This window comes from Mustelus asterias, chromosome 5 (genome assembly GCF_964213995.1).
Source record: "Mustelus asterias chromosome 5, sMusAst1.hap1.1, whole genome shotgun sequence".
Lineage (NCBI taxonomy): Eukaryota > Metazoa > Chordata > Chondrichthyes > Carcharhiniformes > Triakidae > Mustelus > Mustelus asterias.
In genome coordinates, this window is record NC_135805.1 from 9,102,330 (window position 1) to 9,121,908 (window position 19,579).

Consider the following 19,579-nt stretch of genomic DNA (forward strand, 5'->3'; position numbering starts at 1 on the left):
GCAACTCTTCTCTCACATTCCATGGCAGATGTGCCCCTACTTATGAATGTGATTTGCATGGGCAATGTTGGGTGCAGCTAATCTGCCTCTGGAGCAGCCTTGGATCCTTTCTTTCATCTTGATTTCATCTGAACATTGCACAGAATTAGAGGAATTCCCTTTGGAAGATAATGTCAAAATTATAATCGCAGGAACTAAAAACCTGACAGTCAAAAATTTTGGAAAATATTTCAAAATATGGATGGGGGTAGCCTGCCTCCCAGGGGGGTCCGATCCCGGCGGGGGGAGGGGTCTGCCAGGGTGGTTAGCGGGGGGGGGTCTGCGAAGGATGGTCGAGGAGGATGGGCTCCGGAGGTTCCCCTGCAGAATAGAAATCCACTTCGGATTTTTATTCTGCAGGTCGCTTACAGCGCGGATCCGGAACCGACCAGAAGATGGTAAAGTGGGATTTGGCGGTAGAGTTGGGCGTGCGGTTCATTAAGTCGATTTAAATGCATGCTAATACATTTAAATCGTCGGGCCGCCCGATTCGGGTGCGGACCAGACCCACGCCCGAATCGGGTGTCGGTAAAGCCGCAATCTGCTTGGATTCGGGTGCAGATCGCGTTAAAGGCCCGATGCCCGACTTTACCACGATTTCTCGCCCGAAAACGGGCCCGAATATTTGGTAAAATAGGGCCCTATGTTTCTAAGTGGTCTCCTATGATTTTTTTCAAAATCTATTTTAGATGGAAAAATTACCTTAATTTATTTACCATCAGTTAAAGCTTTTACGTTAGATCATGCTGCTCTGTTTATTAATATTTATATGGCACAATAAATACAATTAAAATCAGATTAAGCTGTTCTACTTGAAAGATGAAATGAATAATAAATGGGTAGGGTTTATGCCTTTCTAAAAGCAATTAAAGAAAACTAAAACACTTAAAGGTGAAGGGAAGCTCACACAAGGGCTTTTGTTCAAAGCTTTTCTCTGAAGTTTTCCTGCAATAAGTGTACTTACTCAAAATGATGCAGATCTATTATTTTTGATCTGACCGCCATCAGAGCTGCTGTTGGATGGGGGATTTTTATCCCAGAATAGTTCTATTTACTATAATGGTCATTAAAAAAACACACTGGCTGGGAACCTTAGGGAAATAATATACTAATAAAGTATATTAATGAAAGGTGTCAAGTTTTATTCTTATTTCTTTTCATGTTTTCTTTTATATGTACTCATTTGATTTGATTCAGCACGTCAAGCAGAAGAGCAATGTATGGTTACTCAAGCAATGTTGAAGAGTTTGCTCCCTTTTTGAAGGCTGAAGTGCGTTTGGCAATTCCAAATGTGGTATGTTAATTTTGCAGTACCTTTGAACATATATGATTTCAGTGGATGTTCATACCTAGTTTAAATTTATGGGATAGTAAAAGCAGGAAATGCTAGAAATACTCAACAGGTCAGGTAGTATCTGAACAAACTTAACATTTTAGGAAAATGTCCTTTCATTATTTTTTGTGCTACTTATAGGCTGCAACAGATGTTATTATCTATATCTCTCAGTTGAAGAGGAATGTAGATTATCTTCTCATGACTGTGTTGCAACCTGACAAACATGCCTAATAACAGTACAGCAAGTGAGATACTGCCACAAGGAACATATTAAAACAGGCAGCTGGTAACCTGGTCTGGCCTACATGAGACTCCAGAGCCACAGCAATGTGGTTGACGCTCAACTACCCTCTGAAATGACCTAGCAAGCCACTCAGTTGTAACAATCACTACAAAGTCTCAACAAAGAAATGAAACCGGACGGATCACTGGCATCGACCTAGGCACCGGAAAAGACAATGGCAAAACAAACAGCCCTGTCGACCCTGCAAAGTCCTCCTTACGAACATCTGGGGACTAGTGCCAGAATTGGGAGAGCGTCTCACAGACTAGTCAAGCAGTGGCCTGACATAGTCATTCTCACGGAATCATACCTTACAGATAGCACCCCAGACGCCACCATTACCATCCCTGAATATGTCCTGTCCCACCGTCAGGACAGATCCAGCAGAGGTTGCGGCACAGTGGTATACAGTCCGGAGGGAGTTGTTCTGGGAGTCCTTAACATTGACTCCGGACCCCATGAAGTCTCATGTCTCTAGGTTAAACATGGGCAAGGAAACCTCTTGCTGGTTACTACATACCATCCTCCTTAGGCTGATGAATCAATATTCCTCCATGTTGAACAACACTTGAAGGAAGCACTGAGGGTGGCAAGAACGCAAAATGTATTCTGGATGGGGGATTTCAATGTTCACCACCAAGAGTGGCTCGAAAGCAGCACTACCGATTGAGCTGGTCAGGTCCTAAAGGATATAACTGCTAGACTGGGTCTGCAGTAGGTGATGAAGGAACCAACAAGAGGAAATAACATACTTGACCTCATCCTTACCAACCTGCCGGCTGCAGATGCATCTGTTCATGATAGTATCGGTAAGAGTGACCACCGCACAGTCCTTGTGGAGACGAAGTCCCGCCTTCACATTGAGAACAACCTCCTTCGTGTTGTGTGGCACTATCACCATGCTAAATGGGACAGACTTCGAACTGATCTAGCAACTCAAGACTGGGCATCCATGAGGTGCTGTAGGCCATCAACAGCAGCGGAATTGTACTCCATTCTGCAACCTCATGGCCCGGCATATCCCCCACTCAACCATTACCATCAAGCCAGGGGATCAAACCTAGTTCAATGGAGAGTGCAGGAGGGCATGCCAGGAGCAGCACTAGGTACACCTAAAAATGAGGTGTCAACCTGGTGAAGCTACAAAACAGTAGCTACAGAAGCTACGATCAGTGAGCGAAAGCAATTCCTTAATGACAACATGGTTGAAATCCCCAACTGGATCATGTTTTCAGAGATGAAGCATGTGACTAGGGCCTCTGACCTGAGAGAAATGATCAATCGAGTTATTAGAGAGGGTCTGGAGGGATTGGTACTGAAGGATGTTAAGAGTCTGTATGAACCAGGCAAGCACCATTGGCTGAAAGTAAAGAATGACTATCTGAATGAAGATGCGATGACTGATACTGCGGACCTTGTTGTGCTGGGAGTGTTCTACGGGCAAGGGAATAAAGGTGGGATGATGTCCATTTTCTTGATGGGCTGCTACGATCCTGACTCTTCACAAGAGTGCACAGTGACTAATTGTTGAGGTGGCCATGACGATGCAACATTGGCACGATTGCAGAATGAACTGGACATGGTAAAAAGAAGCAAGGATCCAAGCTAGGTGCCAGGTTGGCTAAATGTCAGTAAGAACTATACATCCGACTTTATTGTCAGAGATCCAAAGAAAGCACCACTATGGGAAATCATGGGAGCTGAGTTCTCGAAAGCACGGTAGCACAGTGGCACAGTGGTTAGCACTGCTGCTTCACAGCTCCAGGGACCTGGGTTCGATTCCCGGCTTGGGTCACTATCTGTGTGGAGTTTGCACATTCTCCTCGTGTCTGCGTGGGTTTCCTCTGGGTGCTCCGGTTTCCTCCCACAGTCCAAAGATGTGCGGGTTAGGTTGATTGGCCATGCTAAAAATTGCCCTTAGTGTCCTGGGATGCGTAGGTTAGAGGGATTAGTGGGTAAATATGTAGGGATATGGGGGTAGGGCCTGGGTGGGATTGTGGTCGGTGCAGACTCGATGGGCCGAATGGCCTCTTTCTGTGCTGTAGGGTTTCTAAGATTCTTCTAAGTTTCTAAGAAATCGGAGGCCCACTCTGCAGATGGCATCTCGATTTGCTTCCCGCGTTGCACGCGCATTCACGATGACAAAGACTGGCAAACTGCAACCAATCTCCCTCAGCTCAGGGAATTGTACATGGTTTCTAAAGAGAAGACCGATATTATTGTGACTTTTGGGAAGGATGATGATGAATGGCCCTCAAGTGGCTCTGGAAACACCAAAGTGACACCATGGGGTTCAAAAGCCCCTTCAAAATTACCTGGGAAGAAAAGTAAGAGTCAAGAAGCGAACAAGGCCTCCAAAAAATCACCGTCTGAAACTTCCGATTCATCAATAGGAAAAGGGATGAAGAGGAAATTACCGGCAATCGAACAGAACGAGAAGAAGTAGGTCAAATCACCTGGCATCAAAAAGAGTAATGGCTCTTTGCTTTTCAGTCCATCTCTGCCTTCTTCTCCCAACCAGACCCTGCTGAACATATTTACAGGAGTAAAGCTTTATTTGCCTGCATCAGTGCAAGACTTCAGCAGACTCCGCCAGTACTTCATTGCATATGATGGGGAGCTGATTGCAGAATATGACCTGGCTACAGCAACACACGTAGTTGGTGACATGAAGGGTGATACATGTGCCAAATGTGTCTCTGTGAATTGGATCTGGGAGTGCATCAAGAAAAGAAAGCTGGTTCTGCCATGCTGATAGGTTTCAATCTCCAACATAACTGCTCAAAACAAGAGGGTGAAGATCTCCAATTTGAGATTTGAATACTTTTTCCAAGAAATTTTACACCTGTAATTAAGACTTATGTGTCATGGGGGAAAAAAACCTCCCAAAAAAAAGGGTGGCACGGTAGGACAGTGGTTAGCACTGCTACCTCACAGCGCCAAGGACCCAGGTTCGATTCCGGCCTTGGGTAACTGTCTGTGTGGAGTTTGCACATCCTCCCCGTGTCTGTGTGTGTTTCCTCCGGGTGTCCCGGTTTCCTCCCACAGCCCAAAGCTGTGCGGGTTAGGTGGATTGGCCGTGCTAAATTAACTCTAGTGTCAAGGGATTAGCGGAGTAAATATGTGGGGTTACGGGAATAGGGCCTGGGTGGGTTTGTGGTTAGTACAACTCGATGGGTTGAATGGCCTCCTTCTGCACTGTAGGCATTCTATGATTCTATGGGCAAAAGAGCTGACTTCCAGAGGTAAGGCAAGAGTGACAGCCCTTGACATCAAGGCCACATTCAAAGAACAAAGAAAATTACAGCACAGAAACAGGCCCTTCGGCCTCCAAGCCTGCACCGACCATGCTGCCCGACTGAACTAAAACTCCCTACCCTTCCGGGGACCATATCCCTCTATTCCCATCCTATTCATGTACTTGTCAAGACGCCCCATAAAATCACTACCATATCCGCTTCCACTACCTCCCCCGGCAACGGGTTCCGGGCAGGAAAAAGCTTCTGACTATCCACTTCTGTCCATGCCCCTCATAATCTTGTAGACTTCTATCAGGTCTCCCCTCAACCTCCGTCGCTCTAGTGAGAACAAACCAAGTTTCTCTAACCTCTCCTCATAGCTAATGCCCTCCATACCAGGCAACATCCTGGTAAATCTTTTCTGTACCTTCTCCAAAGCCTCCACATCCTTCTGGTAGTGTGGTGACCAGAATTGAACACTATATTCCAAGTGCAGCCTAACTAAGGTTCTATAAAGCTGCAACATGACTTGCCAATTTTTAAACTCAATGCCCCGGCCAATGAAGGCAAGCATACCATATGCTTTCTTGACGACCTTCTCCACCTGCATTGCCACTTTCAGTGACCTGTGTACCTGTACACCCAGATCCCTTTGCCTATCAATACTCTTAAGGGTTCTGCCATTTACTGTATATTTCCTATCTGTATTACACCTTCCAAAATGCATTACCTCACATTTGTCCAGATTAAACTCCATCTGCCATCTCTCCACCCAAGTCTCCAACTGATCTATATCCTGCTGTATCCCCTGATGGTCCTCATCGCTATCCGCAAATCCACCAACCTTTGCGTTGTCCGCAAACTTACGAATGAATGCAGTTACATTTTCCTCCAAATCATTGATATATATTACAAACAGCAAAGGTCCCGGCACTGATCCCTGAGAAACACCACTTGTCACAGCTCTCCATTCAGAAACACACCCTTCCTACCCTCTGTCTTCTTTGACCGAGCCAGTTTTGTATCCACTTTGCCAGCTCACTTCTGATCCCATGCGACTTCGCCTTCTGCACCAGTCTGCCATGACGGACCTTGTCAAAGGCCTTACTAAAGTCCATGTAGACAACATCCACGGCCCTACCCTCATCAATCATCTTCGTCACTTCCTCGAAAAACTCGATCAAGTTCATGAGACACGATCAGGTGGAGAAGTGGCAGATGGACTTCAACTCAGATAAGTGTGTGGTGGTTCATTTTGGCAGTTCGAATAGAATGAAAGAATATAATATTAAGGGTAAGATGCTTGGCAGTGTGGAAGATCAGAAGGATCTTGGGGTCCGGGTTCATAGGACGCTGAAAGCAACGTCGCAGGTGGAGGCTGTGGTTAAGAAGGCGTATGGAATACTGGCCTTCATCAACAGAGGAATTGAGTTTAGAAATCGGGAGATAATGCTTCAGCTGTATAGGACCCTGGTCTGACCCCACCTGGAGTACTGTGCCCAGTTCTGGTCGCCTCATTACAGAAAGGATGTGGAAGCCATAGAGAGGGTGCCGAGGAGATTTACAAGGATGTTGCCTGGATTAGGTGGCATGCCTTATGAGGATAGTTGAGAGAGCTAGGTCTTTTCTCCTTGGAGAGGCGAAGGATGAGAGGTGACCTGATAGAGGTGTATAAGATGTTGAGGGGTATTGATAGAGTGGATTCTCAGAGGTTTTTACCCAGGGCTGAAATAGTTGCCACAAGAGGTCACAGGTTTATGGTGCTGGGGAGTAGGTACAGAGGAATCGGCTGCCGGTAGTGGTGGTGGAGGCGGATTCGATGGGGTCTTTTAAGAGACTTTTGGATAAGTTCATGGAAGTTAGTAAGATAGAGGGTTATAGGTAAGCCTAGTAGGTAGGGACATGTTTGGCGCAACTTGTGGGCCGAAGGGCCTGTTTATGCTGTAGCTTTTCTATGTTCTATCTCCCCTTCACAAAACCATGTTGCCTCTCACTAATACGTCCATTTATTTCCAAGTAGGAATAAAGCCTGTCTCGAAGAATCCTCTCCAATAATTTCCCTACCACTGATGTAAGGCTCACCAGCCTGTAATTACCTGGATTATTTTTGCTACCCTTCTTAAACAAAGGAACAACATTGGCTATTCTCCAATCGTCTGGGACCTCCCCTGTCGCTAGTGAGGATACAAAGATTTCTCTCAAGGCCCCAGCAATTTCCTCCCTTGCCTCTCTCAGTATTCTGGGGTATATCCCATCAGGCCCTGAGGCCTTTTCTACCTTAATGTTTCTCAAGAACCCCAATATCTCCTCCTTTTTGATCTCAACATGACTCAAACTATCTGCACATCTTTTCCCAGACTCATCATCCACCAAGTCCTTCTCTTTGGTGAATACTGACGCGAAGTACTCATTTAATACCTCGCACATTTCCTCTGGCTCCATGCATAGATTCCCTCCCTTGTCCTTGAGTGGGCCAATGCTCTCCCTGGCTACCCTCTTTCTCTTTAAATATGCATAAAAAGGCTTGGGAATTTCCTTAAGCCTGCTTGCCAATGCTTTTTCATGATCCCTTTTAGCCCTTCTTACTCCTTGCTTAAGTTTCTTTCTACTTTCCTTGTATTCCACACTTGCTTCGTGTGTTCCCAGCCTCCTAGCTTTGACAAATGCTTCCTTTTTCTCTTTGACTAGGCTCACAATATCTCTCGTTATCCAAGGTTCCTAAAACTTGCCATACTTATCCTTCATCCTTACAGGAATGTGCCGGTTCTGAATCCCTATCAACTTACACTTGAAAGCCTCCCACATGCCAGATGTTGATTTGCCCTCAAACATCTGCCCCCAATCTACATTCTTCAGTTCCTGCCTAATATTGCTGTAATTAGCACCAATTTGATCGAGTGTGGCATCAAGGAGCCCTAGCGAAACTGGAATCAATGGGTTCGGGGGCAAAGTCTCCACTGGAGTCATACCTGGCACAGAGGAAAACGGTTGTGGTTGTGGAGGGTCAGTCATCTCAGCTCCAGGACATCTCTTTACAAATCCCTCAGGGTAGTGTCCTAGGCCCAACCATCTTCAGCTCCTTCATCAATGATATTCCCTCCGTCATAAGGTCAGAAGTGGGTATGTTCGCCAATGATTGCACAAGGGTCAGCACCATTCATGACTCCTCAGATACTGAAGCAGTCCATGTTCAAATGCAACAAGATCTGGACAATATCCAGGCTTGGGCTGACAAGTGGCAAGTAACAATCGCGCCACATAAATGCCAGGCAATGACCATCACCAATAAGAGACACTCTAACCACCGCCCTTTGACATTCAATGGTGTAACCATCAGTGAATCCCCCACTGTCAACATCCTTGGGGTTACCATTGACCAGAAACTCAACTGCTCTCACCATATAAACACAGTGGCTACACAAGCAAGTCATAGGCTAGGAGTACTGCGGTGAGTAACTCACCTTCTGACTCCACAAAGCCTATCCACCATCTACAAGGCATAAATCAGAAGTGTGATGGAATACTCCCCACTTGCCTGGATAGGTGCAGCTCCAACAAACTCAAAAAGCTTGACACCATCCAGGACAAAGCAGTCCGCTTGATTGGCACCACATCTACAAACATTCAATCCCTCCACCATCGACGCTCAGTAGCAGCAGTGTGTACTATCTACAAGATGCACTGCAGCAATTCACCAAAGATCCTGAGACAGCACCTTCCAACCCACGACTACTTCCATCTAGAAGGACAATGGCAGCAGATAAATGGGAACATCACCACCTGAAAGTTCCCCCCCAAGCCACTCACTATCCTGGCTTGAAAATATATCGCCGTTCCTTCGCAGTCGCTTGGTCAAAATCCTGGAACTCCCTCCCTAACAGCATTGTGCGTCAACCCACAGATCATGGACTGCAGCAATTCAAGAAGGCAGCTCACCATCACCACCTCAAGGGCAACTAGGGATGGATAATAAATGCTGGCCAGCCAGCGACGCCCATGTCCCATGAATGAATTCAAAAACACATACACCCACACACACACACACACAAACACGTCTCCTCTCTCACACACACACACACACATCTCCTTTTTCACAGATTCACACATCTTCCCCTCTCAAACATGTGTTTACACATGTCCCTGTCGCTCTCACACCTGAACACATCTCCCTTGCGCACGCACACACACACAGACACACACACACGCACACTCTCCATTGACTCCACTGACACTTGTGGCTGCCTCGGAAAAGCAGCCAGCATAATCAAGGACTCCCTCTCTCTCACATACACACGCTAACCCTCTCACATACTCACTGCCCCACCTACTCAAACCCCTCTTGCAGGCACTCACTCCCCCATCACACACTCAGCCCTCTCTCGTATAGACACTCAACCCTTTCTGACACACACTAATCCTCCATCACACACTCATTTCTCCACACACTCAAAGTCCCTCCAGCAGACGCTCACTCCCCCTCACACACTCAACCTCCTCACTCACACACACTCATTCCTTCTCTCACACACTCATCCCCTCTCTCACACATATATTTTACCCCGCTCACACAGACACACACACACACACTCATCCCTCTTCCCTCTGTGACTGGATTGTTGACCCATAGACCACAATCAGTAAAGATAGGTAACAATACCTCCTCCGCAATTATCCTCAATATCGGTGCCCTGCAAGGCCGTACCCTCAGCTCCTTATACACTTCTGACTGCATGGCCAAATTCCACTCCAACTCCATTTTCAAGTTTGCTGATGACACCACTGTAGTGGGTCAGATCACAAACAACAATGAAAAGGATTGCAGGAAAGAGATAGAGAACCGAGTGAAATGGAGCGTGATAATAACCTCTCCCTCAATATCAGTAAAAGTATCAGATAGATGGGTGACCGCTAGAAGGGGCAGGCAGTCAGTGCAGGAATCCCCTGTGGTTGTCCCCCTCTCTAACAAGTATATACCGTTTTCGATATTGTTGGGGAGGATGGCCTATTAGGGGACAACAGCAGCAGCAGCCAGAGCAGTGGCACCACGGCTGGCTCTCTTGTTAAGCAGGGAGGGACAAAGAGCACTAGAGCAATAGTTATAGGGGACTCTATAGTTCGGGGTGCAGATAGGTGCTTCTGTGGACGTGAAAGAGACTCCAGGATGGCCTCCCTGGTGCCAGGGTCCAAGATGTCTGTGCATGGGCAGAAAGCATTCTGAAGGTGAATGGCCAGAGGTCGTAGTACATATTGGTACTAACGATAGGAACAGTGATGAGGTCCTGCAGCAAGTTAGCCAATCCTGTGGCCAAACAGCTGGTGTAGGAGGGAGGGTTTCAGGTATCTTGACCATTGGGATCTCTTCCAAGGAGGTGGGACCTGCACAAGAAGGACTGGTTGCATCTAAACTGGAAGGGCATAACTATTCTGGCCGGGAGGTTTGCTAGTGTCATACGGGGGATTTAAACTAGTTTGGCAGGGGGGTGGGAACCAAAGCAAAGCTAATTAACTGAAGGGGAATGAGAGAGTAGGGCCAATAAGACTCAGAGAAAGAGCAGGCAGGTTGTGATTGCTAATTAAGGAGGGTCTGGTCTGCACTGAAGTGCATTTGTTTCAATGCGAGAAAAGTAACAGGTCAGGCAGATGAACTTAGAGCTTGGATTAGTACTTGGAACTATGATGTTGTTGCTGTTACAGAGACTTGGTTAAGAAAAGGACAGGATTGGCAGCTTAACGTCCCAGGATACAGGCGTTTCAGGTGGGATAGAGGGGGATGTAAAAGAGGTGGGGGTGTTGCACTACTGGTTAAGGAGAATATCACAGCTGTACTGCGGGAAGACACCTCGGAGGGCTCATATGGGTAGAACTCAGGAATAGGAAAGGTGTAGCCACAATGTTGGGGGTTTACTGTTGGCTGCCCAACAGCCAACGGGAGATAGAGGATCAGATGTAAAAGGTGTAAAAGTAATAGGGTTGTTGTGGTCAGAGATTTTAACTTCCCCGACCAGCCCCAAGTTGTAGTTCACAATAGGCACTCAAGACATAGGTAGGAAAAGGGATGGGGATGTAAGGCAGAAATTCAGGGAGTTAGGGTGGAAGCTTAGGGCGAGAACAAACAAAGTTGTTATCTCTGGTTTGTTACCTGTGCCACGTGATAGTGAGGAGAGGAATAGGGAGAGAGAGCAGTTGAACACGTGGTTACATGGTGCAGGAGGGAGGGATTCAGATACCTGGACAATTGGGGCTCTTTCTGGGGTAGGTGGGACCTCTACAAAGAGGATGATCTGCACTTGAACCAGAGGGGTACCAATATCTTGGGGGGGAAATTTGCTAATGCTCTTCAGGAGGGTTTAAACTAATTCAGCAGCGGGGGTGGGTATCTGAATTGTAGCTCCGGTGTACAGGAGGTTGAGAGTAGTGAGGTCATGGATGAGGTTTCAGAGTCGCAGGAGTGTACTGGCAGGCAGGAAGGCGGTTTGAAGTGTGGGTGAGCTTGCAGCATGGGTTGGTACCTGGGATTTCAATGTTGTGGCCATCTCGGAGACATGGATAGAGCAGGGACAGGAATGGTTGTTGCAGGTTCAGGGGTTTAGATGTTTCAGTAAGTGCAGGGAAGGTGGTAAAAGAGGGGGAGGTGTGGCATTGTTAGTCAAGGACAGTATTATGGTGGCAGAAAGGACATTTGATGAGGACTCGTCTACTGAGGTAGTTTGGGCTGAGGTTAGAAACAGGAAAGGAGAGGTCACCTTGTTGGGAGTTTTTTATAGACCTCCGAAAAGTTCCAGAGATGTAGAGGAAAAGATTGCAAAGATAATTCTGGATAGGAGCGAAAGTAACAGGATAGTTGTACTGGGGGACTTTAACTTTACAAATATTGACTGGAAAAGCTATAGTTTGAGTACTTTAGAGGGGTCAGTTTTTGTCCAATGTGTGCAGAAAGGCTTCCTGACACAGTGTGTAGATAGACCAACAAGAGGCGAGGCCACATTGGATTTGGTACTGGGTAATGAACCAGGCCAGGTGTTAGATTTGGAGGTAGGTGAACACTTTGGTGACAGTGACCACAATTCGATTACGTTTACCTTAGCAATGGAAAAGGATAGGTACATACCAAAGGGCAAGAGTTATAGCTGGGGGAAAGGAAATTATGATGCGGTTAGGCGAGATTTAGCTGGCATAGGTTGGGGAAGGAAACTGTAATGTGGAACTTGTTCAAGGACCAGCTACTACGCGTCCTTGATAAATATGTACCTGTCAGGCAGGGAGGAAGCAGACGTGTGAGGGAACCGTGGTTTCCTAAGGAGGTTGAATCTCTTGTGAAGAGGAAGAAGGAGACTTATGTTAAGATGAGACGTGAAGGCTCAGTTAGGGCACTTGAGAGTTACAGGTTCGCCAGGAAGGACCTAAAGAAAGAGTTAAGAAGAGCCAGGAGGGGACATGAGAAGTCTTTGGCAGGTAGGATCAAGGAAAACCCTAAAGCTTTCCATTGGTATGTCAGGAGTAAAAGAATGACAAGGGTAAGATTAGGGCCAGTCAAGGACAGTAGTGGGAAGTTGTGCGTGGAGTCTGAAGAGACAGGAGAGGCACTAAATGAATATTTTTCGTCGGTATTCACACTGGAGAGGGACAGTGTTGTTGAGGGGAGTACTGAGATGCAGGCTGTTGGATTGGATGGGATTGATGTTCATAAGGAGGAGGTGTTAGCAATTCTGGAAAGGGTAAAAATAGATAAGTCCCCTGGGCCGGATGGGATTCATCCCAGGATTCTGTGGGAGGCTAGAGAGGAGATTGCAGAGCCTTTGGCTTTGATCTTTGTGTCGTCATTGTCTACAGGAACAGTGCCAAAAGACTAGAGGATAGCAAATGTTGTCCCCTTGTTCAAGAAGGGAGTATGGACAACCCTGGTAATTATAGACCGGTGAGCCTTACTTCTGTTGTGGGCAAAGTATTGGAAAGGATTATAAGAGATAGGATTTATAATCACCTAGAAAGGAATAATTTGATTAGGGATAGTCAGCACGGTTTTGTGAAGGGTAGGTCGTGCCTCACAAACCTTATTGAGTTCTTTGAGAAGGTGACCAAAGAGGTGGATGAGGGTAAAGTGGTTGATGTGGTGTATATGGATTTCAGCAAAGCGTTTGATAAGGTTCCCCATGGTAAGCTTTTGCAGAAAATACGGACACATGGGATTGAGGGTGATTTAGTGGTTTGGATCAGGAATTGGCTAGCTGTAAGAAAACAGAGGGTGGTGGTTGATGGGAAATATTCATCCTGGAATTCAGTTACTAGTGGTGTACCGCAAGGATCTGTTTTGGGGCCACTGCTGTTTGTCATTTTTATTAATGACCTGGATGAGGGCGTGGAAGGATGGATTAGTAAATTTGCGGATGACACTAAAGTCGGTGGAGTTGTAGACAGTGTGGAGAGAAGTGGCAGGTTACAGAGGGACATAGATAAGCTGCAGAGCTGGGCTAAGAGGTGGCAAATGGAGTTTAATGCGGAAAAGTGTGAGGTGATTCACTTTGGAAGGAGTAACAGGAATACAGAGTACTGGGCTAATGGTAAGATACTTGGTAGTGTGGATGAACAGAGGGATCTGGGTGTCCATGTGCATAAATCCCTGAAAGTTGGCACCCAGGTTGATAGGATTGTTAAGAAGGAGTACGGTGTGTTAGCTTTTATTGGTAGAGGGATTGAGTTTCGGAGCCAGGAGGTCATGCTGCAATTGCACAAAACTCTGGTGCGGCCGCATTTGGAGTATTACGTACAGTTCTGGTCACCGCATTATAGGAAAGATGTGGAAGTGTTGGAAAGGGTGCAGAGGAGATTTACCAGGATGTTGCCTGGTATGGTGGGAAAATCGTATGAGGAAAGGCTGAGGGGCTTGAGGTTGTTTTCGTTAGAGAGAAGAAGGTTAAGAGGTGACTTAATAGAGGCATACAAGATGATCCGAGGAATAGATAGGGTGGATAGTGAGAGCCTTTTTCCTCGGATGGTGATGGCTAGCACGAGGGGACATAGCTTTAAATTGAGGGGTGAGAGATATAGGACAGATGTTAGAGGTAGGTTCTTTACTCAGAGAGTAGTAAGGGCGTGGAATGCCCTGCCTGCAGCAGTAGTGGACTCGTCAACATTAAGAGCATTCAAATGGTTATTGGATAAACATATGGATGATATTGGAATAGTGTAGATTAGAGGGGCTTTAGATTGGTTCCACTGGTCGGCGCAACATCGAGGGCTGAAGGGCCTGTACTGCGCTGTAATGTTCTATGTTCTATATTGACTGGGACTCACTTAGTGCGAGGGGCATGGATGGGGCAGAGTTTGTAAAGAGCACCCAGGAGGGCTTCTTGAAACAGTATGTAGATAGTCCAACCAGGGAAGGGACCATATTGGACCTGGTATTGAGGACTGAGCCTGGCCAGGTGGTAGACCTTTCAGTAGGATAACAGTTCGGGAACAGTGACCACAATTCAGTAAGCTTTAAGGTACTGATGGATAAAGAAAAGTGTAGTCCTCAAGTTAAGGTGCTAAACTGGGGGAAGGCTAATTACAACAATATAGAAACATAGAAAAACTACAGCACAATACAGGCCCTTCAGCCCATAAAGTTGTGCCGAACATGTCCCTACCTTAGCGATTACTAGGCTTACCTATAACCCTCTATCTTACTAAGTTCCATGTATTTATCTAAAAGTCTCTTAAAAGACCCTATCGAATCCGCCTCCACCACCGTTGCTGGCAGCCCATTCCACGCACCCACCACCCTCTGAGTGAAAAACCTACCTACCTCCTCTGTACCTACTCCCCAGCACCTTAAACCTGTGTCCTCTTGTGGCAACCATTTCAGCCCTAGGAAAAAGCCTCGGACTGTCCACTCGATCAATACCTCTCAACATCTTATACACCTCTATCAGGTCACCCCTCATTCTCTGTCTCTCTGAGGAGAAAAGGCCGAGCTCACTCAACCTATCCTCATAAGGCATGCTCCTCAACCCAGGCAACATCCTTGTAAATCTCCTCTGCACCCTTTCTATGGCTTCCACATCCTTCCTGTAATGAGGCAACCAGAACTGAGCACAGTACTCCAAGTGCGGTCTGACCAGGGTCTTATACAGCTGCAACATTATCTCACAACTTCTAAACTCAATTCCTCGATTGATGAAGGCCAGTACACCATAGGCCTTCTTAACCACAGCCTCAATCTGCACAGCTGCTTTGAACGTCCTATGAACTCGGACCCCAAGATCCTTCTGATCTTTCACACTGCCAAGAGTCCTACCACTAATATTATATTCCGCCATCCTATTTGACCTGCCAAAATGAACCACCTCACACTTATCTGGGTTAAACTCCATCTGCCACTTCTCCGCCCAGTCTTGCATCCTATCAGTGTCTCACTGCAACTTCTGACATCCCTCCACACTATCCACAACACCTCCAACCTTTGTGTCATCAGCAAACTTACCAACCCATCCCTCTACAAAGAGTAAGGGTCCCAGAACAGATCCCTGGAGCGCTCCACTGGTGACCGACCTCCATGTAGAATATGACCCATCTATAACCACTCTTTGCCTTCTGTGGGCAAGCCAGTTCTGGATCCACAAAGCAATGTCCCCTCGGATCCCAAGCCCCCTCACTTTCTCAATAAGCCTTGCATGGGGCACCTTATCAAATGCCTTGCTGAAGTCCATATATACTACATCTACTGCTCTTCCTTCATCAATGTGTTTCGTCACATCCTCAAAAAATTCAATCAGGCTCGTGAGGCATGATCTGCCTTTGACAAAGCCATGCTGACTATTCTTAATCATATTATACCTCTCCAAATGTTCATAAATCCTGCCTCTCAGGATCTTCTCCATCAACTTACTAACCACTGAGGTTAGACTCACTGGTCTATAATTTCCTGGGCTATCTCTACTCCCTTTCTTGAATAAAGGAACAACATCCGCAATCCTCCGGAACCTCTCCCGTCTCCATTGATGATGCAAAGATCATCGCCAGAGGCTCAGCAATCTCCTCCCTCGCCTCCCACAGTAGCCGGGGGTACATCTCATCCGGTCCCGGCGACTTATCTAACTTGATGCTATTCAAAAGCTCCAACACATCCTCTTTTTTAATATCTACATGCTCAAGCTTTTCAGTCCGCTGCAAGTGTGCACTACAACCACCAAGATCCTTTTCCATAGTGAATACTGAAGTAAAGTATTCATTAAGTACCTCTGCCATTTCTTCTGGTTCCACACAAACTTTCCCACTGTCACACTTGATAGGTCCTATTCTTTCACGTCTTATCCTCTTGCTCTTCACATACTTGTAGAATGCCTTGGGGTTTTCTTTAATCCTGCCTGCCAAGGCCTTCTCATGACCCCTCCTGGCTCTCCTAATTTCCTTCTGAAGATTCTTCCTATTAGCCGTATACTCTTCTGCATCTCTAACATTACCTAGCTCTCTGAACCTCTTGTAAACTTTTCTTCTTGACTCGATTCATTACAGCCTTTGTATACCACGGTTCCTGAAACCTACCATAACTTCCCTGTCTCATTGGAACGTTGCTATGCAGAACTCCAGACAAATATTCCCTGAAAATTTGCCACATTTCTTCCGTACATTTCCCTGAGAAAACCTCTTTCCAATTTAAGCCTCCAATTTCCTGCCCGACAGCCTCATAATTCCCCTTACTCCAATTAAACACTTTTCTAACTTGTCTGATCCTATCTCTCTCCAATGCTATTGTAAAGGAGATAGAATTATGATCACTATCTCCAAAATGCTCTCCCACTGAGAGATCTGACACCTGACCAGGTTCATTTCCCAATACCAAATCAATTACGGCCTCTCCTCTTGTAGGCTTATCTACATACTGTGTCAAGAAACCCTCCTGAACACACCTAACAAACTCCTCCCCATCAACACCCCTTACTCGAGGGAGATTCCAATCGATATTTGGGAAATTAAAATCTCCCATCACGACAATTCTGTTATTATTACACCTTTCCAGGATCTGATTCACTATCTGCTCTTCAACATCCCTATCACTATTGGGCGGCCTGTAGAAAACACCCAGTAAAGTTATTGACCCCTTCCTGTTCCTAACCTCCACCCACAGAGACTCCGTAGACAATCTCTCCATGGTGTCCATCTTTTCTGCAGCCGTGACACTCTCTCTGATCAACAGTGCCACTCCCCCACCTCTTTTGCCTCCCTCCCTGTCCCTTCTGAAACATCTGAAACCCGGCACTTGAAGTAACCAGTCCTGTCCCTGAGTCATTCAAGTCTCTGTAATGGCCATCACATCATATTTCCAAGTAGTGATTCACGCTCGAACCTCATCCACTTCGTTCACAGCACTCCTTGCGTTAAAATAGACACATCTCAAACCTTCGGTCTGAGCACTCCCCTTGTCAATCACCCACCTAACCTCCCTCTCACACTGTCGGCAAGCTTTCTCTATTTGTGAGCTAACCTCCTCTCTCCCAGTCACTTCAATTTGATTCCCACCCCCCAATATGAGGCAGGAACTGAAGAATGTAGATTGGGAGCAATGTTTGAGAGCAAATCAACATCTGGCATGTGGGAGGCTTTCAAGTGCAAGTTAATTGGGATTCAGGACCACACATTCCTGTAAGGATGAAGGATACGTATGGCAAGGTTTGGGAACCTTGGATAACGAGAGATATTGTGAACCGAGTCAAAGAGAAAAAGGAAGCATTTGTCAAAACTAGGAGGCTGGGAACACACGAAGCAAGTGTGGGATACAAGGAAAGTAGAAAGAAACTTAAGCAAGGAGTAAGAAGGGCTAAAAGGGGTCACAAAAAATCATTGGCCAGCAGGATTAAGGAAAATCCCTCGGCTTTTTATACATGTTCGAGGGTAAATCCACATCTGGCATGTGGGAGTCTTTTAAGGAGCAGTTGATAAGACTGCAGGACAGGCATGTGCCTGTAAAGAGGAAGGATAGGAAAGGTAGGATTCGAGAGCTGTGGATAACCAGTGAAATTGTGGGTCTAATCAAAAAGAAAAAAGAGGCATACATGAGGTCCAGGCAGCTAAAAACAGATAGAGCACTGGAGGAATACAGAGAAAGTAGAAAATAACTCAAACAGGGAGTTAGAAGGGCAAAAAGGGGTCACGAAATGTCCTTGGCAGACAGGATTAAGGAGAATCCTAAGGCATTTTATACATAGGTTAGGAACAAGAGGGTTGTTTGGGAAAGAATCGGACCTCTCAGGGACAAAGGAGGGGAATTATGCTGAGAACCAAAGGAAGTAGGTGAGATCCTAAACGAATACTTTGCATCAGTATTCACAAAGGAGAGGGACATGTTGACTGGTCGTGTCTCAGAGAGATGTGTCGACCCGTTAGAAAAAATCTCAATTACAAGGGAGGAAGTGTTAGGTTTTTTAGGAAACATTAAGACAGACAAATCCCCAGGGCCGGATGGCATCTATCCTAGACTCCTCAGGGAGGTGAGAGATGAAATTGCTGGGCCTCTAACAGAAATCTTTGTCTCTTCGCTGGACACAGGTGAGGTCCCAGAGGATTGGAGGATAGCAAATGTGGTCCTGTTATTTAAGAAGGGTAGCAAAAATAACCCAGGTAATTATAGGTCGGTGAGCTTGACGTCCGTGGGAGGGAAGTTGTTGGAGAAGATTCTTAGAGATAGGGTATATGCGCATTTAGAACTGAATAATCTCATTCGCGATAGACAGCATGGTTTTGTACGAGGGAGGTCATGCCTCACAAATTTGGTTGAGTTTTTTGAGGAGGTGACAAAAACGATTGACGAGGGAAGGGCTGTGGATGTCGTCTATATGGATTTTAGTAAAGCGGTCCCTCATGGCAGGCTGGTGCAAAAGGTTAAATCTCACGGGATAAAAGGTGGGCTAGCTAGATGGATGGAGAACTGGCTTAGCCATAGAAGACAGAGGGTAACAGTGGAGGGGTCTTTTTCCGGTTGGAGGTCTGTGACGAGTGGTGTTCCGCAGGGCTCTGGACTGGGACCTCTGCTGTTTGTGATATATATAAATGATTTGGAGGAAGATGTAGCTGGTGTGATCAGTAAGTTTGCGGACGACACAAAGGTTGCTGGAGTTGCGGATAGTGATGAACATTGTCAGAGAATACAGCAGGATAGAGCTAGGCTGGAACATTGGGTGGAGAAATGGCAGATGGAATTTAATCCAGATAAATGGGAAGTGATGCATTTCAGTAGATCTAATGTAAGGGGGAGCTATACAATAAATGGCAGAACCATCAGGAGTATAGACAAACAGAGGGACATGGGTGTACAAGTCCACAGATCCTTAAAGGTGGCAGCACAGGTGGAGAGGGTGGTCAAGAAGGCATATGGCATGCTTGCCTTTATTGGACGGGACATAGAATATAAAAGTTGGCATTTGATGTTGTGGCTGTATAGAACGTTGGTTCGGCCACATTTGGAATACTGCGTCCAGTTCTGGTCGCCACACTACCAGAAGGACGTGGAGGCTTTGGAGAGAGTACAGAAAAGGTTTATCAGGATGTTGCCTGGTACGGAGGGTCTCAGCCATGAGGAGAGACTGGGTAAACTGGGGATGTTCTCCCTGGAAAGAAGGAGGATGAGGGGCGACCTAATAGAGGTGTATAAAATTATGAAGGGCATAGATAGGGTGAACAGTGGGAAGCTTTTTCCCAGGTCGG

General features: G+C 46.3%; 1 protein-coding gene and 1 pseudogene across 1 annotated transcript in view; both read left to right on the forward strand.

The window, feature by feature from the left end:
• LOC144493945 (dynein axonemal heavy chain 8-like) overlaps positions 1-19,579 on the forward strand; it is a 1,745,965-nt gene that overhangs the window by 834,959 nt on the left and 891,427 nt on the right. The window contains exon 28 of the mRNA XM_078213522.1: positions 1,249-1,333. Within this exon, the coding sequence (XP_078069648.1) occupies positions 1,249-1,333 (85 nt within the window). The remainder of the gene's footprint in view (positions 1-1,248; positions 1,334-19,579) is intronic.
• Positions 2,261-4,413, forward strand: LOC144493910 (DNA ligase 3 pseudogene; annotated as a pseudogene).